Source organism: Parasteatoda tepidariorum, chromosome 2, assembly GCF_982258835.1.
Source record: "Parasteatoda tepidariorum strain Cologne lab strain chromosome 2, Ptep-v5.0, whole genome shotgun sequence".
NCBI lineage: Eukaryota > Metazoa > Arthropoda > Arachnida > Araneae > Theridiidae > Parasteatoda > Parasteatoda tepidariorum.
This window is the reverse complement of record NC_141756.1, coordinates 94430342-94449836: the sequence shown is the minus strand read 5'-3', so window position 1 is coordinate 94449836 and position 19495 is coordinate 94430342. Positions and strand designations below refer to the sequence as shown.

The 19495-nt window shown below is 31.0% G+C and overlaps 1 protein-coding gene across 5 annotated transcripts in view; it reads left to right on the top strand.

The window, feature by feature from the left end:
- Positions 1 to 19495, top strand: part of LOC107440478 (Na(+)/citrate cotransporter) — a 78824-nt gene that overhangs the window by 51465 nt on the left and 7864 nt on the right. For 2 of the 5 annotated variants that reach the window (XM_087157768.1, XM_087157767.1), the window contains exons 4-9: positions 1570 to 1745; positions 8664 to 8748; positions 12060 to 12200; positions 13588 to 13707; positions 17323 to 17403; positions 18781 to 18882. In XM_087157768.1, the coding sequence (XP_087013894.1) occupies positions 1570 to 1745; positions 8664 to 8748; positions 12060 to 12200; positions 13588 to 13707; positions 17323 to 17403; positions 18781 to 18882 (705 nt within the window). The remainder of the gene's footprint in view (positions 1 to 1569; positions 1746 to 8663; positions 8749 to 12059; positions 12201 to 13587; positions 13708 to 17322; positions 17404 to 18780; positions 18883 to 19495) is intronic. The other 3 variants (XM_087157771.1, XM_087157770.1, XM_087157769.1) reach the window with 2 other exon arrangements.

Genomic DNA, 19495 nt, shown 5'->3' with positions numbered 1-19495 from the left:
TAGTGCCCCTGAAAGAGTGGACAAATATACAACCTAATATGTCTGAATTGACGAATGTGAACAATTCAGTGGGGATTGGAGAAAAAAAAGTTATTTCTTTCCACTTCAGTTTGTTGGGATTATACATATAAACAAAAAATCTATTTTAATTACTTTGAAGGAAATTTATAGTAATAAATACTATAATCCATTTAAGACCGTTTTCTTTCTTTGTCACATATTTAAGCCATTTTTCATACTTTTTTTCATGCAAATTTGTCTTTTATGCGTTTAAATTCTGCGAGCGAACTGCTATTAGTTTTCATTTAAAATATATGCGCATTGTTTACAAATATTACTAGGTTGTGAAATCAGCAAAATAAATATTTTTTATTATAATGATAATTATAATAGCAGCGATGGTTCAGAGGATAGAGAGTTCGCCTTCCAATGAGGCGAACCGGGTTCGAATCCCAGTCGTTACGAATTCCCCATCCGGCTTGCACCGACCACAGTGCTGACGTGAAATATCCTCAGGGGTAGACGGATCATGGGTTAGAGTCCCCTTGCCGTCAGGCTAACCGTGACAGTTTCTAGTGGTCTTCCTCTCCATGTAACGCAAATTCGGGTTAGTTCCATCAAAAAGATCTCCACGAAAGCAAATTTCTCCCAGTACTCGATCCAGGAGTTCCCTTGTCTTCTAGATTGGGTTCAAAATTACAAGGATACGGAGTTGAACATTAGTAGTTGTAAACCCATAAAATTTGGTTGGCTGTTCAACGACGGTTATGAAAGAATAATTATAAATATTTATTTATGATTTAAACCACTATTTTAAATAATAAAAACTTTACGTAAAGGCAAGTCGTTACATATCATAAAAGCATAACTGCCGTCTTAACGTTGCGTACATTCTCATTGAACATCAAATCCACATGGTATAATTATTAATAAATAAGATACAAATATATTTGACTGTCATCATCGTAAAATTAATGTATTAACCTGTACATTTGTTAGTCACTTATTTATCGTTAGTTGGCGGTATTTAAAAATAATATTTATTTGTCATCCCTTCTTAATGTTATTCTCTATTATTACGTTTTAGATTTTGATTATAATGCAAAATGAAATGCTTGAAACTAAAAATATGGTTCTTTTAATTGCGTGCTATTACCTTATTATGCAACATTTTATGATAAAGATATTTAATTTTCGTTTTTTATTTGTTAAAAGGTAAATGAGTTATTTCTTAAAAAATAAATTTTATTTAAAAGCAATGAAATAAAAAAAATGAATGCAATTTAAAATTCTAAAACAATTATGACTTATCTTTTCATACTATTTTTTAAATAATATCTTTGGTGAAAAATATTTCATTTTTCATTTGTGGCCGAAAATTAAATAAGAATTTTAAAAAGTAATTTTGTAGAAGAAGTTGGACTGAATTTCTTGATTAACTTAGAACTTTTTTTAACTAAATATTTTGTCAACATGTCTGCCCTTTATCAGATTTTGAATTTTTAATTGCATAAAATCTTTCAATTAATTTTGATTAAAATGTTTGCAATAATTCAGTTAATTTTGTAGGATGATGTTCGGTTTCATGTGCACATCCATGTTTCTATCCATGTGGATAAGTAATACAGCAACTGCAGCTCTTATGGTGCCTATAATTGAGGCAGTCATGGAAGAAATGGGAGATAAACCACCAAAGGATGACAACCTCAGGAAAAGTATGCCAGGAAATCGTAATTATTTAACATGTTTGTATGATTGCTTTCTATCGCAAATTTAGTTAAGTTCACAATTTAGTTTTTCGTCTATGGTACTTTCTTTCGGCGGAAGCCTAACTTTATAAATAAAGTACATAAGGGCAACTGCGAACGTATCATATCGAATAAAAGAATACTTTATTTTGAAAATAATTAATAAAAAGAATGGAGCAGTGGTGGCAATCTCACATCGCAATGAGGTGTTCCAGGTTCGAATCCCAGTGCTCACTGCTCTTTAGAAATTCTGCTTCCAGCTCACCCCGACCATAGTGATCACATGAAATATCTTCTGTGGTAAACAAAATCACTGGTTAGAATCCCCTTGATGTCCTAGCCGTGGAATGTTTTCGTGGTTTTCTTCTCTATGCTGGAAAATGAGAGCTAGTTCCATCAAAAAGCCCTCCTCGAAGACTAGCTCCCCAATGCTTGATCCAAGAGTTTTCTTATCTTCTGGGTCAGGTTCAAAATTACACGGGAATATAATTGAGCAGTAATAGTCTCAAACTCAGAATTGGGTCGGCTGTTCAACGCTGGTTATAAAATAGGATGTAAAATAAGGGGAATGAAATTTTTCATCTCTTTATCATTGATTATTTTAAACTAGGGTTTACGTCCAACAGTTGAATTTGCAATCCTGGAGCTGAAGCTATGTATAGCAATTAATTGGTTTCTGGTGCATATTATCTGAAAATGAATTAAAAAAATAAGCCGGATTATAATTTTCGTAAGAATGAAAACTAAAAAGAACTGTTATGAACGTCGAAAACTATTATCAGGAAAACGAGTTTATTTACGAATTTAGTAATTTGATTTTGGTTTGAAAAGTTCGATTGGTAAAACTGATGCAATTTGTTACTATCCTTTTCGTAATTTTTTAATACATTGATATTAGAAAAATTATATTTATTTACATAAAATTGTCATTTCTTTTTATTGGCATTTCAATTTTAATAATTTCGTAAAAGCAAACGAAGCACTAAGTAAATAATAGATTATTGATTGGATATAACAGGGCTCGAAAAAACTCAGAAATTTTACCCATCCCCGAGGACGGCTTGTCCAACAATGTACCCGTCCTCCTTTGAAACTAACCCGTCGCTACTAAATAAATAAAAATATAATTTTCTCTTATTTATTACAAACATTTATATAAATTGCACAATGAATTAGTAGTTACTAGGATTACAAATGCTAGGATTACATTATACAGTAATAATGGAAATACTAGGTTACTAATAGTAAAACCTAGTATTTCTATTATGAAATAATTTAGTTCTTTGATGAAATAATTTAAACGACAAAGGTTAAGTTATCTGTCAATTATCATGTCAATTTATCCGATGGTACTGCGTTTTTTAAATGAATCAAATATGACGTTTGCCAGTTCCACAATCAAGCCAATGATATAGAGAGGTTTCTGCACAAAAATCTGAAAGGGGTTTTCCATTTAGGTAGATGTTCATAAATGCCGTTTAACGCTTCTTGTTTAAGACCAGTAAGTAATGTGTTTTTTTTTGTAAGTTCATTGCTGAAAAGCCCCTTTCAACCGCTGCAGTACTCCCAGACAGAGAAAGCATCAATTCCACCATGTGTATTTCGAGATTAGAGGGTCATTTTGGAAGTGAGGCGCTAGACTCTTGTAAGATAACAAAAATTGAAAATGTATCACGAACATTAACAGGAAAATGGCCGTCCGCGCGTACGCTGGATTCGAGAAATTTGCTGTCCGCGGGGAATTTTTAACCGCCGAGGACGGGCGGTTTTTCGAGCATATAATGTAATTGCAGGTTTCAAAAAATGTTTAAAAGAAAAAAAAGAAACTGTATAAAAAGTTCTAACACTCGGAACACCAATATGGAGCCACTGATTTGAGTGAATATTTATTTCGACTTACCATTGTAATAAAAAAAGAGATCACTTAAGTTAGTTTCTTTTAAAGTAGTTGTTGAACTAAATGAGATAAAACTTGAACACCGAAATTTCAGTTGAACATGCTCATAGTTACGCAAGAACGGAATCATAATTCCACTAAAGCATGGTAAAAGTTTTCATTATAGTTTTAATACAATTGCACGCTATAAAATGAATTGCATTAATCTTTCTCGTCTTGGGCAAAATTAATGGCCCCAAGGCGACTAAATATAACGAATTAAAAATTTAAAAATTGTTTGCCAATCCCTGTCGATCGCTACTTTTTTTTGTCGAGAATGCACCTCCTGTGCATTTTATTTTTTTAAGAAATAATTATGGAATTAAGAATATTACGTAATAATCTGAAAATTACTTTATTTCATGCTTGATTCTTAAAAATGTTTTTCATTTTAAAGTCCTCTGATGTTCGCCATATTTTGAAAAATGTTTGCCAAATTATTAATATAAGCAATTTTTTTCATCGTTTATGATTTTCAAATTATGAAAACATGGTAAAAATACTTCAAACTAGCCTGTGGCGAGTAATTTTGTCCAATACTTTGGCGCTCCTAGTTGTAAATTGCGAAATCCGCAAGCGTATCTCGAAAATTATAACAGGTATGTAAATCTTAGTGATAGAACATTGAAAAGACGCACAAATTTTTAGGTTTTGAACATGTTATGATTATGTTATGCTACTTTTCAAAAATGCCAAGTTTTTAAAATAGTGTTTCTCAATGATAAACAAAAAATTCAATTTGCGGATGTTTCTATGCATTCTAACTATGATCTTCTGAAATTCGAAAAAGTACATATTCGTAACAGTCACTTTATATGTTTTATCTAAGCTCTTCAATAAATATATATATTAAATTATAGAGTATTAGTGTTGTAAGAGATTATACACATCGTTATAATAAATATCCACAATAAATCTCACGTATTTTGATTAAAAATCAAACGAGTGATTTCAATTTGGCTTGTAAAAATCCAACTAAATTCTCACAAAACATTTATGTACTAATAATTTGTCATGGTGCACAATTTCCGATATGGAATGCGAAATAAAATACGAAATAAGAAGTACGATTATTTAAAAGCAAACAGTGCGCAACAAATTTGAAAACGATATTTTTTTAGAATTCTTTTTTTCACTAAGTTTACTATGCATTGAGATTTGGTGAGTAAATTCTTGAAATGTGGGATCTTACGAAATACTCATCGAGTTGTGAATCAAGAGGATTTCATACCTTGAACAATGTTTTAATTTGCTTTGCTTATTTATGAATCAGAAATCTAGGTTACAGTTCAACGATTAGTGTTTTATTTTTTATTCAAAATAAAAGAGAAATAATTTCCTTATCATAATAATAAGTTGTTCTTTTTTTTATATAGTTTTTATCGAGATTAATTTACTGTACCAGATATATATCTTTGAAAAACTTCTATTTTCAAATATTTTTAAGTGAACTATAATCAAACCTGATAAAGATGAAATGAGCAATTAGTGCAATATAAAATGTCTGATATGTATTTAATATACAACGAAATCCGTATATTTTCAAGTTATTACATAAATAAAACTTTTGAGAGCAAGTGGAAATTGAGAGTTCCTTGTTAAATGTGCAACTTCCCGATCTCATTATGTCATAAATCAAAACAAAATAAAAACAGTCCGCTGACGAAATATTTTCACAATCACAATTTACCTTTTACTCTCAAACTGTCACCCTAATAGTAATAATTGAATAACCACTTTCCAATTTTATTATCAGCCTTCAATTTATCAGAACTGAAATAAGTGACATTTGACGATTTTTCAATTACAGTCAAAAATCTTTCATTAGTAATCGGAAAGTGACTCAGTGACAAATTGATATCTTAAAGTGTTAAACTGCAGATTGGAATGCGAAACTAAATAGTTTCTTAATCGCTAAATTTCGTAATAAGTCAACAAATGGAATATCTTAAAATAAGAACACAAAAAAAAAAATTTAAATGGTGGCTTGAATAAACAATTAGTCATTTTTACCTATTTTTTTATTCATTTAATGATTAAAGTACATTATAGTCCAAAGACTGGAAAATAGAATTTTTATTAAAATATCTTATGATTAGAACCGCACTAAAATTTTAATCCTTCAGAATCCACCAATTTGTGATGGAAAGATTACTAGATTTCTGATGGATTTACAAGAGTTCTTTAACAATTCACGTAGTTCCACATTGCAATGTATGCATTAAATGTATTTCGCTTCCCCGAATATTTTTAAATAAAGTAAGTAAGTTAAACTAAATTTTTTCACATATTTACAGTATTCTTTTGCGAAATTAACTTTTCACAACTATAGATTATTTTTAATTTGTATTTTCTTTAAAAAAATATAATTTAATCCAAGCAAAAAAAAAGTTTGCAAAAATGAAACTGATAGTAATGGATGATGATAGTAATGATGATAATAATAACGATGATGATAATAAAAATCATAATAAATATATTAAATGAAAAGGACCTAGCGTCACATTACCAACTCATTAGGTTTAAAGAAAAAGGGGCTTTTAAATTATTAGAATCTACCGGCCACTGGCGACTAGAAAATTAAAGTTTTCAGGTTCATGAAATACGTTTTAAGTTCAAAAAATCTTCGTGCGCTGAGGCAATAGTTATTCTAAAAACAAAGGGGCCCCATCCGCTCTTGTGGTAAGGGTTGTAGTAAAAAAAACATTTTTTTCCATCAAAACTTATCTATACGGTAAAGAAACGTAAAAATAGTTTTAAAATGCTATTTTTAGTTTGAAAAATAGCAGCGCTAAGCGGAGATAAAGCAGCTTCTTATATGTTTTACGTAGCTCGACTGAACTATATTTGCCAACAGCGGGAATGAAACAAGAGATGCGATGAGCTCAACTCAAACCCATCACTTGTTTGGCTATTATGCCATTTCTTATCATTTTCAAATTAAAATAAAATGTCCGCTTCATTTACTAAGTATTAAAGAAATGTGTAAAAGCTTAAGTGTAAAGAATTAAGAAGCATTAAATCTCTCGATTCTAAATCTCAGTAATATACCTAACTTAACATTTTTTGTACACATTTTGGGCTTATATCTTAGTGATGTTTGATCTTTATCAGTTATATTAAATCTCGGACTTGGATCTCCTCTAAAAATATATTATGGAGCCGTTCAAATGCTACGTAAGCACCAAACAGGGTGAGGAGATTTATGATCTATTTATTTTCGTTGACTAAAAAGGAAGAGGGGTAAGGGCAACGCTTACGTAAGACATAAAGTCCCCTTACTTTCGAAATTTTCTTAAAGAGTAAAAATAAAATTAATTACACATAGAAAAATTAAACATGGGGAATGATAGTTGAATTCAGGGAGGAAAATTCTTAGAGTTTCAAAGGCAAAAAGTTTCGATCACAAAAGGAAAATACCAGTTTCTCTAAGTACATTCTACACAAAATTTTACATTAAAAAAATCTTTATTATAACTTAATCCTAAAACTAGATTACTACACTACAGTCAAAATTAGCGCAAAAACTAAGGGGGTTACTGCAACTTTCGTAAGCATGGGAGGGGGTTTGTGATTTGCATATTTTTGATGACAAGATCGGGGGTGTTCGAAATTTACTTACGTAATATTTGTATGTCCCCTATAGAAATCATTCATAAGCTCATTAGACTAATTTTATATAATTCATTCAAAAACAAAATAATCACCATAACTTAGATGCAAAATTTTTATGTAACTGCACCACCATTTCGTATATCTCAGTTAGTAGCTGTAATATAAGATGTGCGATATACGGTATAAAATTTAAGAGACCCACGCTTTAAATAATGCCAGGAAATGCGATTTTTACTTAGATATATACAGCCTAGAACAAAGTGAACTCTTAAGTGTAATAAAATATCTATTTAAAAAATTTACTGAAACTTAAGTACATTTTTTTTTCAATAACACTAGAAAACAAATTTTTTGTTCCATTTATACAAATACTTGATCTTCTCTAATTCGAATGCGAGGACTTAAAACCTGAAATTAATTTTGTCTCCTACAATTACAGATTTTTTAAAGGACTATTTTAGTCTATCTTTGGTCTAAATATACAAGTTTAAAACTGTTATGTATAGAAAGGGACACGTGAGAAATTTTAAGGACAGTTAGGGCACATCATCAGAATTGAAATGGCATCAGAACTCATGCTCTGATATGTCATAGTCCGCGCCTCAGGACGTTTCCCTATTCTGACCTGTACAAAAGCACACGAAGAAACATGTCATAATAGGGTAGCTCTACTAGCGGCGTATGACTACTTTTCCGGTCACAGGTTCCTATGCGATTTTAATCCTGATGATGTGCCCTAATTCATCTAGAAGTTTTAGCAACGACCCCCTGCCATACATAATGTCTTTAAACCTGTGCATTTCGACAAAAAATCACTCATTTTAAAAACAAAAAAGAAACTGTGGCTTGGTGAGTGAAATTAATTACAGATTTTAAATAAGCGATACGACAGTATCTGAGATTTGTTGAAAAATCTCATGCAACAGAAACAAAAAAAAAAAATTGTTCCCTAGTGTAACAATAGTCCCTAGTGCCGACAAAATTATACATTTTAACTTTTAACATTTTTCGTACATTATAAAACATTTTTAAATTACATTCCTTTGCGTTTTGACCATAAAACAAAATCCATGCATAAGATATGCCACTTTACTGTGCGAAATCGAACTTCTTAATTTTCGTATAATTTTTCAATTTAATAAAAACTCCGACAAACTAGGGTAAACCCAATTATATTCTGACGTAAGCTATAAGGCTTAATAAAGACATAAAACAGAACAAAAAATCAGGAAATATTTTTTTAATGGCTAAACATTGTACCAAATGTTGTTCAATGTATTGGACGCTGGCTCTCTAGAAGTTAAACGGACTATTGAATTAATGTTCCATTCAAACATCTGATTTACAATTTACCTTATTTTCAGTTTCAGTCATTTCTGTGGAACATAAGGTACCTACAGATCCACATTGTAAAGAGCTTGATACTAAATGTTCTCGGAACAGTGCTGAGTAAGTATTTCTCTTCATTTATTTTGCATATAAGTTTTTCTTAAAAATAAAACTCATTAATGAGAAATAGGGCTTTTTTAAACCAATTTATCACCTTCTTAAAGCGACTCACAAACTTATTATTATTATTATTTTTTAATATTACAAACTCGCTTTCGCGTCTGTGAGAGCAGTATCTTGCGATCGAAATTTTGTCCACTTCACAACTAGCTAGAGCACTCAATCTGTATTAGAGCTCTATGACTGCTGAAAATGAGTGTTTCAATCGCTTCGTGATCACTACAATACTCAGACGGGGGTCTCAGAGGACGAGTTCTGTAACATTATATAGGTTTTTCGAAATATGAAACACGCTGTATTTCTTTTATTTATCGATCTCTTTTCTTCTGCTGATCGCCTTTCTCGATATATCTCTTATTTAAACTATCTGTACCACGTTCTCATTTTACGAATACAGAACCTTCTGTGAACCAAAATGAAAAGATCTGTTGGTCAACCTGGTATTTTTCTGATAAATCCAAATCTGCAATAAAAGAATTTGTGCTTTCCTATTTAATGCTTTAAAATTATTCCCACCCGACTCTCAGGTAGTGAAAGGAAGGGTCGATTAAAAATATTTTGCTTGCGTTTTTTTTTTTATATATATTTTTAATGGGTATGTGTTTACGATGGGTATACGTTCCACTAAATAATAAGAAATCTCCAAAGTCTCCCCCTCCCTTAATATTTCGCATAAATAAATGTAAAAATTCTTGAATCATTGTTCATTTAAATCAATTTAACTAGTTCAAATATAAGAAAATTAATTTTTATTTTGCAGATATTGTAATCTTTTTTAAAGCAAAAATTTGAGAACCATTACAAATATGTTTCAATTTCATCACTTTCGAAAATTGGACGTTTAAGACACATATGCGCGACGCAATAAATCTCGAAACAGTTAAAAAAAGCTTTCTTGCTAACCCGTATAGACGACAAAATTATTCTTTAAAACTTCAAAGAATTCTTTACTTAGGTTTAGAAAATTATGCATCTAAATTTTTAACTTTTTGACAAAATGTTTATATATAAATTACACAGAAATTATATTAGTTTTTAAAGTACTTTTAAATTTGAATACTTCGAGAATATTCAATCGAACTTATAAGATTGAAGCTATATATATATATATATATATATATATATATATATATATATATATATATATATATATATATATATATATATATATATATATATATATATATATATATATATATATATATATAGGCTTCGTAGTGATTGAAAATAAAAATCAGGACATTTTACTAAAAATCAGGATATTTTTATGGTAGGTGACCCCACATGTTGGACTATTTTTATGAAGGTGAAATTAAAAGTTAAAAATATTGTTTTGTATGGGATATTTTTTTAACTGTCCCCAACATTTAAAAAAAAATATGGGCAATATCCGACGTTCTTAAATCAAAAAAACTAAGATTGTAACTACCTAATTAATTAGAAATGTTTTTTTTTTAATAAAAGGTGCAATTTCAAGTGAACTTACACAGCGACAAATCTCTATCTTAATTTTTTTACTTTGGAAGTAGATTCCTCAATGTAAAGATAGATTGAAATTAGTTTAAAAGAAAAATATTATGGTTATTTTTATGCAACAATTAAAGAACAACAAAAAATTACTTCAGAGTTGAATCTTACGTAATAAAGAATAAATGTATACAAAACTGAACAAATGATAGAAACATATTAAATGTCCTACATTGTAATCTGGAAAAAAAATCACGAAATGCTTCTTTTAAAATCGGTGTTAGTTGAAATAAAAAAAAAAGAAAAAAAGATAGGAATCTCAGGACAAAACGTGACATATCAGAACAAATAAGGACAGAGTGTTTTTAATCAGAAAAATTGGAAATATCAAGATAATTGCTAACCCTGTACATGCATAAATGTCTGATTGGAGAACCATTTAAAGGTAAGAACGATACAGATGGCTTTAGCTTTTAAAATTTGTATTAATATGTACAGCGTTACTATTTAGTTTAATCTTAAACTTAAAAAACACGTCATCCTATAATGTTATTCTATTTGCGACGTTTAAAGTGTGACTTATGTTATTTAACATTCATACTGTTAATCCATTAAATTTTAGTGGAAGACTAAAATAATTGAAATAACATTGAAAACATGGCAACACTTACTCTTAAGTTGTAAAATTAATTTCACGATCTTTTAAGATTTATAAATTACAGATAATTCTCATGAAAAATAAAATTACATGCACGTTTGAATAAAAATCTTAATAAAAAAATATATAAATAAATAATTTAAAAAATGCAATGAAAAAAAGTCTGAGAGTCCGTTCACACTTTGTCTCGTAAACATATAAGCGGAGGTATACACGCCAGGAGTTTACAAAATTCCGTTCCGATTTCCAAATTTTGTAGAAAATCAAAATAAGAGTAATTCACTTTTAAATAAATTTCCCTCTGAATTTTAAAGTAGTGCTGGAAAAAATAACCGTCATGGGTCATGATATACTTAATAACGTTAAGAATATTAAGAGTCAGAATAAAAAATGAAAAAAAGTAAATCAAGTAAGTAAGCGCAAGTAATTTCAAGCCCATTGTGTGGCAGGGAGGGTCATAGAGGTTTAATTAGGCTCCACAATTTAGAGCCCTATGGCGTGACGCAGTCGATATGAATAATCGAAACACGAAAATCTACGTGACACTTAGAATGAAATCAAGCATAATTAAAGCAGAAAACCAGGATAAAAAGTTAAGAATTTGACTGCAATTGTAATTATTTAAAATTTCAAAGCAGCTAACACGACATCCTAGACATTTTCGCATTTCAGGAAGTTCCTTTACAAATGAAATCATCGTTTAATGCTTTAAACACGTATTATGTCGGATTTTTAAGCTACTCTTCATTCGATTAAGCAACTTAGATAAAAAAAAATATAGTGAAGAGTTAGCAAAAATATAGTGTAGAGGGCGGAAATACTATAGAGAAGGTATTGATTGGGGAGGAGTAAACTAACTAAATAAATCCAAATTCGATTTGCTTAGTTAGTTTCTTTTTTCTTTATCAAAAATTGTAAATTTTGCTTCGAAATTTTTAGAAAACGTAAAGAAATACTTGTAACATTAGTGTATTATTGTATTTTTACGATTTCAATCTTCTGAGAATTCACAAACTTTGACTTTTTCTTAGAATCAGCTTTCTTGTACTGCTCTTCTCTCTTGATCTTCATCTATTAGAAAACATAGAGCCATATATATATAAAACTGTTTAATTTTTTTTTACAGGAATGTTGTCCATAAAAGCCAAATGATAGGAGTAATAAAGCGAGCCATGTTTTTAAGTGTTGCATATTCTGCCAATATTGGAGGAACAGGAACGTTGACGGGCACAGGACCTAACTTAGTAGTCAAGTCTATTACGGAAAAGTAAGCAATGGGAGAAAGTACATAATATTGAATTAAGTTAAATAGCAAAATGATTATGAACTTTTAACTTACAAAAAGTCATTAGAGTTTTTGCGTTTTTTTTTTATTGTTATAAAGCTTTTTGCAGAGGAAAACAAAAAGACCACAGTAGAGTACCTTGAACTCAAAGTAAAACTTGAATTTTAAATTGTTTATACCTACGATTTTGTTAAAAATAATTGAAGCACTTTAAAATGAAAAATAGCTTAAATATTGAAAAAAAAATTATTTAAAAAAATAAGAAGAACCACAAAATATTTGCTTATGATGACGAATAATGCTACGTTAGAGTATCACTTCAAATATTAAAAAATTTGATCAAGAACGTTTTTCATTTTCATAATACTGTTACTTTTCCTCAGACTTACATTTGACGCTATTTTTCAGAATAAACATGGGGGTGCTAACTAAAGATAGGCAAAACTTAGCCAGGCAGTTATGGATATATGCTTCAAAAATAAAACAGTTACAAGAATATCATATTATTCGTTAAAAGCTGTAATTCCATGTGATGACCGAGGCTTTGAAAAGCAGCTTTAAGTTAGTAAAATTCTAATTAATAAAGGTAAATGCTGCACTAATTGTTCTCTTTGCACTATTAAGAGTTTGATTTTTCCCAAAGTTTTTCTCTACAGCAAGGCGGGAGGTTTGAGTCGTAAAGCTATTCTTTGTATGATCTGATATAAGACATTAACATTGTTAAAGGGAAAACGAGTCAAAACTTGGTACTTTGGCGATATGAAACATGAAGCCAAGGTCGCCAACACGTGGGAACTAATGCCAGATTCTGGTTAATGTTGTATGCCATCGACTATTGATAATGCAAATAGGTGAATCAAATACGACAGATGATAATAATGTATATCAAATACGAAAAATATCACAATTTGGTACTAATCCGTTTTAGGGACCAATATTCGTGTTGGCGATAACGCGGAAAAGCAGGCGCCAATACGAATATTCTATGACCAATAAATACCCAAAATTTAAATTTAATCGCATTACAAACTATAATTTTAAAGCATTTCATACGAACATTTAAGGATTTAGAAATAAATGAAACATTCAGCGTAGCAATTAGAATTAAGAAGCATTCAAAGTGAAACTGGTTCATTTATCGTCACAGCGTACGCAGCTGAACTCTTTTTTGAAAATGAAAATGTATTTCTTGAAAGTATGAATTTCAAAAATAATTCCAAAAGTTGCTTCTTTCAAGGACGGGCATAAGTCAGACATTCTGCAAATATTTTGTAAATTTAATCTGATATTACTTAGTACATATTAAAGATAGTAAACATATTAAAGAAAGTAAACATATTAAAGAATAATAGTATAAGCTTATTTTCAGACTTTTCCCCGACTGTCCGGATTTGTCTTTCGACAAATGGATGATGTTCAACGTCCCTGTTATGTTGATGGTTGTCGCCATCGCCTGGGCTTATCTCTATATGTTAAATATACGAAAAGCGTAAGTCTTACTCCATCATTTTGTTTACGGAATTAAATTTTAAAAATATATGTGTTTTCCTTTTGTTTTGAAAAAGAGAGTAATACCCAGATAGCAAAATGAGGTTTATTTTCACTCAACAAAAGCCTTTTAATCTAAACCTGAAAAGATTTATAACCCGGTTTACGTGTAAACCTTCTAACCTTAAAACGAGATCTATGACAATCTTCTCTATTCTACGCTACATTACCCTAATCCAAAACCGTGGAAAACAACCTTCTATATAAAAACCTTAAATTGAGATAGATTTAAGGTTTTCAAGCGTGAAAAAAAAACTTTAGTAAAGCTAGTCTCAAGGTGAAAATAATCTTAAATCTAGGTAATTGGGTATAATATGATAAAAACACAACTACTTCGATTTAGTAGGAACAACATATGACGCAATGCTAAACGAATGGAATTTAGTTGATGTTTATTTAGTTATTGTTATTAGTAGTTGTTATTTGTTTTAGTTGTTGTTGTTTATTTAGTTGTATTTAGTTTCAATAACCTTTCTTTATAATGCAATAAAATCTGGCGAGCAGCTATTTAAACGATCGAACACTTCGTTTGTTTATTTGTGGCTTGAAGTTAGGTTCGCAGAAAATGCCGTCCATGGGTTAAATTTAGTAGGAACAACACAACCTGTGACGTAGGCTATATTATACCCAATTATAAGGTTTCTTTTCTCAGTCTTGAAGGCCTGGTTTCTTATGACAGGACGCCGTCCGCTGGAAATCAGCGCTAACCTCTGATTGGTCCATTTGTGAGTTTGATAGTATACGTCATCGAACGCTCATCTTGAACTACAATTGCCATCCAACTCAGCTGCAGTTGGATTACAACGTGACGTTAACCACAGAAACAATGGCGGACAACATCCAACAGCACATTCAAATCAGCCAAGATTTTGACATTATACATAGCTTCTTCATTAAACATAGCACTCTTCATTTAGCTCAGCTATAATGTGTTTTTTCTTAGACAAAGTCATTATTTGTTCTCTAAAACACAGGACGACGAAAACAAAATCTATACAAATTCAAAATAAATATTGGTTTACGTTATTAACGCATGCGCAATGAGAGATAATGTCTGCGTTGGACCGACTGCTCACGCTGAGCTAACAAAAAAGTATTTTTTTGGCGTCAGCTCTACGTCAACTTTCCGCTGACGCCCAGATAAAGCGCTATTTCTAAGAAACCAGGCCTTGAGCTAACAATCCAGTATTTTGTTGGCTGGACGTTGACGTCCCGCTGACGCCCAGATAAGGCGCTTGTCCTAAGAAACCAGACCTTAAGCTACCATTTTACCTAATAAGTGACAATACTTTTTAAAAAAGCTTTAAAAAATAATTTTTTATCCTTTTAGGATGAAATGTTTGAAACTGCAATATTTTTGCTTTATTGAAAAAAGGTTTTTAGTACGAACATTTTCATGATAGTAAAAAGAAAATTCCGACGCAAGGTTGCCGTAAGGTTACATGCTTTCTGGGATAATATTAAATTGACGGCGATATAATTGGCGTTCAAGGAGAAGTTTTTGGCGATGATAATTATCATCGAATTTCCGAAGCAAGGAAAACTGTTCACCAGTTTCTATTAAGTAACAAGTTCTGGTTTGTGTATATGTTTGCAAAACGGAAAACCTCTTCGCACGCTTTAGAACCGGTCTTTGTTAATATTCAGAGCATAGATGAGACTTTTATGAGGAAAATATTTGCGTTTTGGCTTTAAGCTCGGCTACCAGTTTGTTTAGCTAGGTCAAAATATTGAAATACTTGTCCATTATTGAGATTATAGCACTATCATACTCAACAACCAAGAGCTGTTTTATAATTTTTGTTGGTGAATAAACGATATGTGAAGCTTTCTAAAAAGGAACTCAACATCTAAGGACAGCTTCTGGCGTATTCCTGCTCCAGTAACTCACATAGACCTAAATGTGCCCTATCTTAGACTTAACATAAAAAATTTAAAAATATAATATGAAACAAAAAATTTTCGAATATTTATAATTGTTAATGTTGTTTTAAGTTAAGAAAATAAAAATAGTAATTGAGATGAAAGGGTAGAATTAATGTTCTAAATTGAAACACTGTATACACTTACCATATTGAAATGATTTGTTTCATTAACTCACTATATAGTAATTATATTCAAAGTTTAGTTAAGGGTTGTTATTTATAAAGTGAACTAAAATTGTTTCATAAATTAAAAAAAATATGTACATTTTTACTTTTATTGTTATTTTTCTGGCGAATGCGTTCTCAATTCGGTCCCCCCCCCCTTACACACACATACCGTGGAGGTGCTATCTACGTCATTGCCATCCGCCGATGTGTTTATGAGGCGAAATGTAAACAGGCTCGATATTCCAGGGGGATTTCTTATTAAGATTAGGATTTAAGTTTTCGTTCAATATCATTGTTTATACGATTTTTTCAAGTTTAATATATAATTGCAATAGTTTAATAAATACTATACATATTAAATGGAACTAAAATATTTGAAGTAATTAATAAATAGAATGAATACATTTGTTTTAACCTCAGAACCTGTATGAGATTTATTTTCACTTGATATTATTCTAAATAATAAAACAAAAGCTAAAAAGAAAAGCTAGTCCTGTAAAGGAATAACACCACAGGTAAATGCAAAACTTGAAAATTATAACGTTGACATAAATTTAAACTTCGGCGTGAAAATAATTCGGAAAAAATAATCCGAAAGGAACATCCCTTTCCTTTTGGCCACTTACACCATTTGTTTATAGCTTTATACGGTTAACCATGCATATCGACTCAAATGTGTAAATTGTTAATCCTTATATCACTCTGCATGCCTTTAATTCTTTTTAAAAGCCAATTTGAATAAAATTGGTCCCGCAGTGGACTGATCGTTAAGACACGGTTCCCAGCAGATCACCGAAGTCCAGCATCATTGGCTGCGGTCAGTGCGCGGGTGGGTGACCACTTGAATTAGTCTGCGTAGGGACCTAGGATGTGCGGTATCCTCGTTAAACTGTTCTACCGTGAAGTGCTCGACTTCACGTGCAGATCGTCGGGATACCGAAGCGGCGGTACCATCCCCTCTGCAGAGGATCAAAATTGTGATGGCATGTCTTCGGATCATTCTCAGGGATGTTTCCCAGACCGTCGCCAATAGCCCATTGTGCAGCTCTAGTGTGACGTAAACGAACTACAACTACAAAAATAAAACCAACTTCCTTTACATATTACGGAAAGGAATAAACAATAAAAACTTCTAAGGATGGTCCAAGAGATTATTCCACGTCAGTAATATGATACATAAGAGCTAAAAGCAGGATGATAATCCCAAAGCCACGATCGAGATTCGGACCTGGCTTGCTTTGTCAGAAAAAAAGGTACTCAATCTGCTGAGCCACCTCAACCCGACTTCTAAACACAATTAACGTTTGAACTTTGCTCTATTTAAATATCATTGCTAAAGTCATCGTAAATATCAGATGACTTAAGTTTGTTTTAGACCTATTCATTAGAAAAATAATGGTGGAAATAATTATATTTAAGAAATTTAAAAAGAGGAGCTTAAATACTTTTTTTTTATTCATTAGTTCAAGCATTTATACACCGGAACTGAAAGAGAATCTGAAACAAATTATTAAGAAGAAACACTTAGAGTTAGGACCGATGAGGCAAGTATTGAAAATTATTTTTTACATTAATTTTGAATACCTTTAAGAAAAAAAAACTTAATTCTTAAAGCTTACTACCAACAAAAATCAACTCTGATATTGTTGCAGTCGTCGGCCATTAAGGCAGACGGAGTGCGATAGTTCTTGTTTTCCAGTGGCGCCATCTATGGTCAAGAATTCGACTTCTGCCACACTCGTTTATAGGACGAACCCATTCATACATCCACAGATCATAATTTTGACCTGAACCAGAGAACGATCAATTTCCAACTCAGTACCCCCAGACGTATTGATTTGTTATGGGAACATGGAGGACTTTGTGACCCGACAGATTTAACGTGCACCAGTCACCATTTACTATAAGTAGAGTCTCTGGCCGGTTGGATTCGAATTCACGTTCACCCTGCCAACCAGGCTATCTCGGCCAATCAACTCTGATTTTTATAGGAATACATAACTTGTTACAATAAAATTCCTCAGAAAAAAAAATAGCCTCTGAAATTGAAACAAAATGAGTGTTTTTTAATGATCATCTTAATTATATATTTTGACCATTTTAATTATATATATTCAAAATTTAAGCCAATGAAGAACACACGTCAGGAGTCACAAATGAATATTAACTTGAAAACCATAACGATGACAAAAACTTAAGGTTTGGCGTGAAAATAATTCGGAAATGACTTCCCTTTTTTTAGCCACTAACACCATTCGTTTACAGTTTAGGCAAAAAATAGTCTCTAAAATAGAAATAACATAAATGTTTTTAAATGATCATCTTAATTGTATATTTATAGAATCTTTGTCAAAATTTAAGCAAAAAAGAACACACGTCAGGAGTCACAAATGAATAATTAAGTAAGGGGAAAAAACGGTATCTAAATTAAACAAATTACTACTGGGAAAAGCGAGACTAACACCCTGCAAAACCTGTATGATTGCAGGGGGTTGAAATATTCAGGTTAATTCAATATTATTATGTAAAAATCTGCATGTAAATCTAGATCATAAAAAAAAAAACAATCGTACAGGTCTCAAATGCAATGTTCACGTGCAAAAAACTAGAAACAGACCAAAAAGAATGATTATTTGTGATACAAAAACGAGTCAACTGGATCTTTAAAAAAATTCAGAAGTTCGAAGTTGCAACCAGCTGCTGTGATTCATGCCTTGCAACGATCGCAAAAATGCATTTTTGAATAAATAATTTGTAGGTATGTCGCGCATTTACGACTATGCATTCTTATCATAATTCTTGCTTGTCTCACTTACCTGAAGATTTTTGAACAAATATTCTGAATCAGCCTGTATGTTAAGGACGGTACTTACGGAACACTCTGCAGTTCTTGTGAGATTTAAATTGTTTTAAATTTTTAGATTTCAGGAAAAAGCTGTGGCAGCTCTATTTTTCTTGCTTGTCATGTTATGGATATTTCGTGATCCACAGTTTATTACTGGTTGGGGAAGTTATTTTCCATTGTAAGTATTTATTTTAATAGATATTTTTACTTTTTATTTTGGCGAGCATTCCGAAATACTCGCCAAAATTAACACTCGAAAGTAATTGCCAAAATTATTTCATTTACAAATGTCAATTTTTTTATTTATTTAAAGATAATATGTTCGTTATCTTCATATTTCCTTCTAACATAACTTTACAATAATTGCGAATATCAAAATAAGCAGAATATCTTAGTAGCCTCGTAGACATAATAAAAATCCGATTTATGATGCCAAAAAATTTTCATTGATTTTTTTTTAAAGTTTTGAACTGTTCCCACAGTCTAATCTAAGTATTAGAATGTTCACTTTGTGCAATATAAGAAAAAAGATATCAGCTTGAATAACTTTTTTTCTAATAATCAGAATTTCACAAACCAAGTGCCAATCATAATGGCAGTGTTAATAATTTGGTGCTAACTATTAAGTTACAGTATCAGACACAAAAACGTACTTTAATAAACATACTGTTTTTCAAAGGAATATAGGACCTAAAGGTAACTCGCACCGACTCATTGAGTTTGAGGAAAAAGTGACTACTAAGTTGAGCCTACCGGCCACATACTGAAAATTAAAATTTTCAGTTCGATTT